The 8863-nt window shown below is 41.1% G+C and overlaps 1 protein-coding gene across 1 annotated transcript; it reads left to right on the top strand.

Moving 5' to 3' along the window:
* The first annotated feature begins 377 nt into the window (after positions 1-377).
* Positions 378-8469, top strand: LOC122716463. Its single transcript, XM_043939567.1, has one exon. It carries the CDS (start codon positions 943-945, stop codon positions 3691-3693), a length of 2751 nt encoding a protein of 916 aa, XP_043795502.1. The 5' UTR covers positions 378-942; the 3' UTR covers positions 3694-8469.
* The last annotated feature ends 394 nt before the right edge of the window (positions 8470-8863 follow it).

Below are 8863 nucleotides of genomic sequence, written 5' to 3'. Positions count from 1 at the left end.
AAATTCAGCGTAGCATATGTTATCGTAATACCGAGAAAAGGCACGGTCAAGTCGCTAAGAGAAAGGCGAGCAAAAATCACGGCTCCATGCTGGCTAGCGCGGACCGAGAGTTGGTAAGCAGCGAGCGAGCGAACGGGCAGGCAAGCAGTCAGACGAGCACAGCAGACAATATGGCGCCGAGAGCGTCGTCACGCTGGCGTGACGTTTCCCGCGCGCGTCATTAACGGAAGTGAGCACACAAAATGGCGGAGTTTTACGGAGCTGAGGTGTGAAAGGGAGGATAGAAGGCGAGAGGGTGTGACGGTGAGAGGGGCGGGTGGGGCGCCTACGGGTGCAGGCAGTCAGGCAGGATGACGAGAGTCATAGAAAGAGAGAAGTTGGTGGAGGTTAGGTCGGTGGCGCAAAGAAAGAAGAATGACTAGTGGCCGGCGGCGGTGGACTAGCGCCTGTGCTACACGAGTGGGATGACGTTGAGGGGAGCTTGCTGGATAGAGAGAAAAGAACGGAAAATTGATTGGTCGTAACGTGAAGAAAGAAGGAACGAGAGTACGACTGAGTAGGAAAGTAGGGGAAGTACAGTGAGAGAGTGTGGCCGGGAGTAGGAGAGTGCGCGGCAAGGGGCGATAGAGTGAGAGAGCGAGCTGGTGGCCTGAGAGGGGAAGGGAAAGATCGTTTCAGTGGGAAGCAGCCGCAGTCCGCTAGTAGTAGTGGGGATGAAAATTAGTTACGGCATCTACCAAGACCTAAAAGGAACTCCGTGCGCGGCGCGACCAGGCCACTTCGTGCAATGTTACGCGTTAAGGTACCCCCGTACATCGCATCGTTAGCAGTGCCCGGTTTCGAAGCTCATCGTCGTCATCGTCGTCGTCGTTCTCGTTCTCGTGTTTGACGTGACGGTCATCGTCACGGTGCGGAAAAGTTCGGTGTGTGAAAATATACGTTATGGCTCATGGCGTAAACGAAGTGCTCAGTGAAGGAAGCACAGTGAAAATGGTGCATCAAAAACAGCAACAACAGCAACAGAATCCGAGGAAATCGGTCGGTGTGATGGGAAGTAGACGGATATTCGCGCCGGCCTTCAAACTCAAGGTTCTCGATTCGTATAGAAACGACATCGATTGTCGTGGAAATCAACGAGCCACCGCAAGGAAGTACGGGATTCATCGACGTCAAATACAAAAGTGGTTACAGTGCGAGGATAATTTGAGAAATAGTTGTGCCGAGACTGGTAATACCGGAGTTGTCTCGACAACGGTGATCTCTCCCGTGGGTGTTTCCAAGCCGGACGGTACCGTGACGGAAGCCACGGGGCCTGCCGTGACTCCAGCAGCGCCGGCCTTGAACCTCAGCCTCGCCAGACTGCACGGCGACGAGCTGGCTACACAGCAAGGGCCCCCACCTCTTCTTTCTCATCCTCCTCATGGTGGTTCATCCTCTTCGTCCCAATATGTTTCCCAATCTGGAACGGCGCCGGTTTTATCCGTTCGTCTTGGTTATCAAGAATATTCTGTCAATTCAGAGCAACAACATTCTCGTCGGGAAACGGACGATCGAATACAGGTGGACGTTCAGGGTTATTCGGAGACACGTGCGGATCAAGAACCAAATTATTACGTTCTAAATTCGGACGGTCAACGAGGGGAACTCGATAATTTCGATGGTCGGAACGAGGCGAAGGTGTACCAGACCCTGACATCGTATCGAGTACCTCTTCAACAAGATCGATTCGGTAACGAAAATGAAATCATCGTAGGAACATCCTCTTTGCATCGGCATCGTTCTTCGCCTATGCACCATCGATCTCAGCAAAATTACGGGGACGTGGATTCGTCAATGGACGGGAAATCGTACGGTTTGTTGCTAGCGCCGTCGATGATAAAGACGGAACGAGCAAGCCCAGACTCGGCGGCGACGCCAGGGCCGTGCGAATCCACCAGTTCCCCCGGTGCCTCGAGAGTCTCACTCTCGCCTGTTTCGCATTCAGTCAACGGCACCGGATTCAGCTCCAGCTCCAGCTCCAGCTCGGCTATGTCCGTTCACTTCGATTCTCCACGGCCCTCTGCGAGCCCGTGCATACACGTGCACGAGCATGAGCATGCACACGAATCCGTACACGCGTCACCAACACCGGATTCCGAGAATCCGATCTCGTCCCTGCACCGTTCGCACCAGAGAGAGTCGAAAGAAACGACAATAACGATTCATATCGAGGAGAAGGGAACCGAGGACGTAGCAGAGGAGACAGAAAACAGTAAAGCAGTGGTCAAAAAAGAAATCCAACTCGAGGAAGAGGTGGTGGTCGGTGAGGAGGGAAGAGAAGCTATCATTGCATCCTCGTACGTTGATTATCAACGACCACCTGCTGCTTTCCCAACACACACAGATTCGTGCCCGGTAAGCCCCGCGAACGATCGAGAAGGATATTCGTTGCCCCCGAGTCCTCGAGGACCGACCAGCTCCGGTAGATCCAGCACCAGTTGCTCTGACAGCGAGATGGATCCACTCGACTGTTCTTCCGCCAATCAAAATTCGTCGAACGATCTCACTCGTCGACGATCATTCTCGCTAAGATTCAAGCTGGATGTTCTCGACGCTTTTCACAGAGACGTCGGTGTGGCGGGCAATCAACGCGCCACGGCGAGAAAATTCGGTATCAATCGGCGTCAAGTACAAAAATGGTTGGGTCAAGAAACAGAGTTGCGGGGCGAGATCGCTCTTCGCGGAAACTCGAGGCAGAGACTCGGTCCCATCCAGGATGCCGCTTCCGGTGACTCACCGGTAGATCTGAGGACGTCGAACTACGTTTCCAGCTTATCGCAAGATCGAATCGAAGTCGAGTACGAGCAATCGCCTCCTTATTGCTGCGATGTTGGTTCTTCGCAGCATCTTCCATATTACCAACACACCGCTATGGTCGATGTATCTTGCGAGAACGAGCCTGTCGTTTCTTGTAATCTTTCATGCTGCATGGACGGCCACGCCGTGACACCGGTTGTCTCATGCTATCAGGAAACCTCCTTAAGGGGATCTTGCTACTCCGACTCGCAGACCAGATTGTACTGTTATTCCCCCCGAGAATATTCGTCGGAGATCACCTCGGTTTCCGAACACTCGGAAGAACTGTCCTCACCGTTAAAGAGGCAATATTGCACTCTTTCATGCTGTTACGAGACTCTATCGTCGCCGAAGAGACTTTGCCTAGAGATCGAAGATCAGATCAGGACGAATTCCTGCCAAGAAGTGCCTCCTCAGGAAATGCCGCTTTGTCTGGTGAAGCCAAAGAGGTTCGTCGACGCAGCTGCGTCGAGAACGGAGCCTGTGACGAGTACTGTGCCGACGCCACCGGCGTCCGTCGCGCCTCCGCCCTCAGGATCAACGATCAAGAAGGATGCCATCCTGTTCAAGCCTTATTTGGACAATCCCGTGAGCAAACCGGCCAAAGAGCAGACGGTCCAAAGGGGTTTGTCTCCCATCAGTAGCCAGAATATCATTAACAACAATAATAACAATAACAACAACAACAACAACAACTGCCAAAATATTTGCAATTTGAACGAAGGCAGGGGCCATGACTATGCTCTAGAATTAAGCCTGAGATTGCCGGTATCCTGGAGAGCTCATCCAAGTCCGTACGAGTTCCCACAGGTTAGAAGTGCGTTCGTTAGGTATCCAGCAAGTCCTCATTATACTTAATTGGAAAATTTGTTTGATCCTCGATTTCGCGAAACGGAAGTTTCGAATGTTTCGAATATTTTATTGTAAAATTAATCGACATCAAATGCACAAAAAATCAATATTTAAACTCGAAAAAAATTTTTTTTAATCGATCGTTGTTGATATTTAAATTCGAAAAAATGAAAAACGAAACCATAATTCGGATCAAGGATATGAAATCGATTGTTAGATATTCGGTCAATAAAAAAGAGAAAAAATCCTTCTAGAAAGGATTTTCTCGAGCAGGATCGATTAGTACGTGATCTACGACACGTCGTATGCCACGTAAGCTTTATCGTTTCCTCAATCGTCGGCGTCGCGTAAAACATGATAAAATTTTAATCGGCCATTAGACGGTATGTGGAAAGAGATTACACACGGTCGCGTCTTTAATTGGCATCCTTTAATTTTTTTTGATCTGATTTTTTTTTCTGCCACTCTCCGAAGTTTATTCAATCCTTTCCTCCTCTCTCTTTCTTTTTCCCTTCTCTCTCTTTCTTTTTCTCTTCTCTTTTTCTCCCCTTCTCCATGAAAATTTATCATGATGAAATATTTTTCTTGGAGAAATTTTTCTCATAGCATCTTATCATCGAGATTAACTCGTTCGACGGCTATCGGCTAGGCCGTTTAGAGGTCGAGTGTATTGGCTATAATTATAGAATTATGTCAGTCTCTGAATGATAACGATCACGATGAAAACTCGGTAGCGTGGCTCATCATCGTGATTCGTTGCGTAATCATCTTTATAAATTTCGAGGAAAATTCTTGATTCATAACTATAGTTTTTCTTTTATTCGCTTTCGTCCATTGATTTTTCAATCTCGATTCACCGGATAGATAAATCAAACCTAATCACATTTGAAATAATTATTTCAGATAATTTTTTATATATTGTTTAAAATGTTACTTCAAATAATATTATTTATTTACAATATAATTTCTGTTTAATATTATTTTAACGATTATTTTTAATGATTACTCCTTATTTCAATGTCAAATAAAATTTTATCCTTTTGACATTGGAATTTTCCACGAATCATTATTAATTCTTCCTATTTCGCGTTCAATCGAGGATCAAATCTATTAGATATCGTTTAATTGCTCAAAGAATTTCTTCCATACGCGCATCCGTGTCCCATGCACGGTACACAGCAAGTATTACGACAGGGTTTCGTCTCCGTTTTTCCTCTCTTTCGTTTCCCAGAACCTCTCTCGCCTCTCGGTCAACACGCGATTTTCCCTCAAGTCTCACATTTCCTTCCTCCTCGGTCGATTATCTGTAAATATGTAAATAGAACGACGCAGGAGGATCAAACCGATCGAACTCGAATCGTAATCGATTAATGTAATGAATTGTTTTGTGTGGCTCGGTTCGATCCTCTCGCTCGAACGACCATTCATGGATATTTTTATATCGAGTTTTCGGTCACGAGGAAGAAGGGAAGGGACGAAAGGTCGAAGAAGGAGAAGCGCGAGAAAATTCATATGACCGCTTCTGTTCGAGGCCTTCGCCATTCGTGCCTTTCTTCTCGCTGGTCTTATTGCTAGATCAAACGCGTAATCTAATTCTGAACAAATTTACAAGTAGATTTATAATTACATAGTTCGTATACAGAGATATATTTTGTACAAATTTGCGCCTTCGAAAGGCTGTTAAAGCGACGAATCAATTACATGTTAAAAAAACTTTTAATATCGATAACGCAACAATGTAGTTTTAGAAATTTTTATGATATTGATCGATAGATTTTTGACAATCTCTGTCGAAGCGTACGATATTCTTTATGTACATTGTCGATCAGAGATTTGGAATCATTATATATAATGGATGTTATAAAATACAATTATTTATAAAATGTTTAAATTAGAGTTCAATTACCTATTTTGTGCAAACAAAAATGAGCACATTTATCTTATTAGTAATGCAAATTTACTTTCGTCTTAATAAATGGAATGGAATTAAATTTTTTTGATTCATTATCAGTTAATATTTTATACGTATATATGATATAGAAAAGAAAAGAAAAGTGATTTCAAATTTCTGATCAATAGTATGTACATATATTGATGAGATTTAATGCGAGATTGATCACGAGGGGAGATTTTTAATAAAGACACCAGATCGATTTGCAAAAACCGGCGTGCCTTAAACGATATATATATATATATAAAAGACATTAGAATTTCATACAGGGACGCAATATCGTTTAATATCGAGTGTTAATACAATTTTAATTTATAATAAACTTATTCACAAAAAAAAAAACTACGAGAGAGAGAGAGAGAGAGAAATGTTCTTAATTATTCTTATAAATTATTCACGCGTTCATATTTTCAGCATTCGTTCTCTGATTGATAGAATCCGGCCAATGTATTTCGATTCTTGAGTCGATAACACGTTCATTTTTATTATAAGACAACCATTGAAGTAGCAAAGAATGTATCTGATTCTCTGGTCAAAAAAAAAAAAAAAATAAATAACTCGAAAATTCCTTGTTATGTTTTCTACTTTTGATAATCTATAGTTATCTTGTATTAGAATCGATCGGAACGAAATAGTTGACGCAACGTGTGCCACGGGTTTTTTTTTTGGATGTAACACTAATCAAGCTGTGAAAGTTTCCCTCTGGATGGAAAACTGAAAATAACCGTTCCACGAGTGTTCTACGATCCGACAATTGAGCACGTCGCGGCAAAGAAGGGCAATTTTGTAAATTACCATCGCAGACAGAGTAGTTACGTCAATGTTTCAATATTCAGGCTCAATCGAGCTCGTTCCAAGTGCGACTAATCTCACGCGTTGCGACAGCATTATCGGCCATCGAGGATGCGCTCGCAATGAATTGTGGCACGCGCTAGTCGAACATTATTTACCTGGACGTTTGTCTTATATTTGCATACGAGTGGAATAATAAATAATAAATTCCAAGCAAATTTTATCGAATTATATATCGATTTATTTTTGTGTTTCTGAATTTTTGGAAAGCAATGATTTTTTTCGACGAATTTTCATTTAAGGAACGATTAATCGACTTTTAGAATCGGAAAGACGGGAGAAGAAACCATATTAACCTTGTCCGCGTTCGCCGATAGGGTCAAGGTGGCAATGTACAATAAAATAGCGTAATCTTAAGCCATAATGAATTACATAATGCCATAACAAACGTTTTACATAATAAACGTAGCGTCGAACCGACTGATGGGAGAGCAAGAGAGAGAGAGAGAGAGAGAATGAGTGAGTGAGAGAGAGAGTGAAAGAGATGAAGAAGAAGAACGTGCTCGATAGTGCGAGAAATAAATGCGTGCATGTTTTTTTACGTGTATATTGGCGCGCACAGTTTTCGTACGTGCGTATACGAATGTGTTTCGTGTGCACAGCCCATAAGAGTCTATTAAACGAGGCATAAAACATTGTATAAGCAATATTTTTTAAGTGCATCAAACTGTGTGAACGGAAGGTGAGGAGAAAGGGCGGGGGTATGAAGGGAACGAACGGTTGGTTCGAAGTGGTGGGGAGAAAAAACTTCGTGGGCGAGCCCCCACATTTTAAACCCACGTGTAGGCAGAGAACGTACATACATTATACATACACACATTATACAAATATACAAATAATTATATATAAGCATAATGCTCGCGTATGTACAAAAAAAATTTATATATAGCGTTGATAGATGGAGAGAGAGTGAGTTTATATATATATATTTATATATATATATATATATATATATATATATAAATATGTATACATAATTATATTTTAATACGATCAAGTTGTAAGAAACGAAGCGTCTAAAAACTCGCCCGGTGCCTTTAGAGATCCGCTCGTGCCTTATATCTTTATTAATGCGAGGAAGAATCAAGGACCAAATGTCTCGCGTCCTTAGAACGAGCCACGTATATTTTTACGTCCTCTCCGCGGCGAGAAAAAAAGCGCTGCTCTTGGCAAGGATATATTCTGCGTAAGAGAACACCGGTGACTCGTCCAACCGTGTAATAATATCAGTATTGAGATTTATTCGTTTATTTATTGGTCGCCATTTCAATAATTTTCTTTCCCTTTCTCGTTTTTCTATCGAATAAATCAGATCGGATCGAGAACTATATTTTTTTTTTCTTTTTTCCCATATATTTTCTATTCATATACATTTTCGATCATTTTAATTAGATTTTAACATTTAATACGTGTTAATTCATAAATTATACGAATGATGTATGAGAAATTGTATTAGTCGAACATAAACTCGTTCTGAGGGTTGATTGAGACCAAGAACAAACAAATTCGAATTTCCTCGTCGATAGAGGCAGTTCAAAGTGTGATAATCGAAGAATCGCTGATACCTCGCCTCTAAGGTTTATCTGTGTCTTTTTTTTTTTTCTCTTTGTGCGGTCGAGATTCTTCGGCGAGTGGTGAACGGTAGCAAGAGCAACGATATTCGATATATCACGCAATCCACGTGTTTTTCAGTTCATCGATAAAATTCGCCCAATTACAAAGCATATCCGTTATATTGTGATTCATCGAGTACCAAGAGATTGAGAGGAAGAGAGACTGAATTATTCAGAGAGAAAGGGATAGAATGATCGAGAAACAATCTTAATGTACGGAGAAAATAGATATCATCAACGTTTTTTTTTTTGTACGTTCGAAAAATAAAAAAAAAACAAAAATTATTGTATTAAATATTGTATTATATACACACGCGTAGATTATGAGAATTTGAGAGAAAATATAAGAGACTATTTTAAAAGAAATCTGTTTATTATTTTTCATTCTGTCATATACACATATTAACATGGCATTTCTTTTTTTAATCTTGCCTGCACTATATTTATTTTCTTTATCGAAGATTTGCTTTTTTACTAGACATATCACAATATCTAATATATCTAAGAACGACTACATTTTTTTTTATATTCTTAGTAAAAAAAAAAGGCTGTTTTTATCAAGACATATTATTGAAATAAATCATTTAAAAAATGATCGTTTAAGTTATATATTATTATATAATTATTTGAAATAATTATATATCAATTTATTTAAATAGATTTTGATTTTATATTATTATATTATTTAGGTAATGATTTTTAAATATTTTTAAAATATTTTAATTTTATTATATTATTTGTTGTAATTTGATATATTTGC

The sequence above is a fragment of the Apis laboriosa genome, unplaced genomic scaffold, assembly GCF_014066325.1.
Source record: "Apis laboriosa isolate Shangri-la unplaced genomic scaffold, ASM1406632v1 scaffold45_cov149, whole genome shotgun sequence".
NCBI lineage: Eukaryota > Metazoa > Arthropoda > Insecta > Hymenoptera > Apidae > Apis > Apis laboriosa.
This window is presented reverse-complemented; position numbering and strand designations above follow the sequence as displayed.

What these genes read in the sequence shown, in the direction of transcription:
- LOC122716463 (XM_043939567.1), top strand. Translation starts at nt 943, where the DNA reads ATGGCTCATGGCGTAAACGAAGTGCTCAGTGAAGGAAGCACAGTGAAA.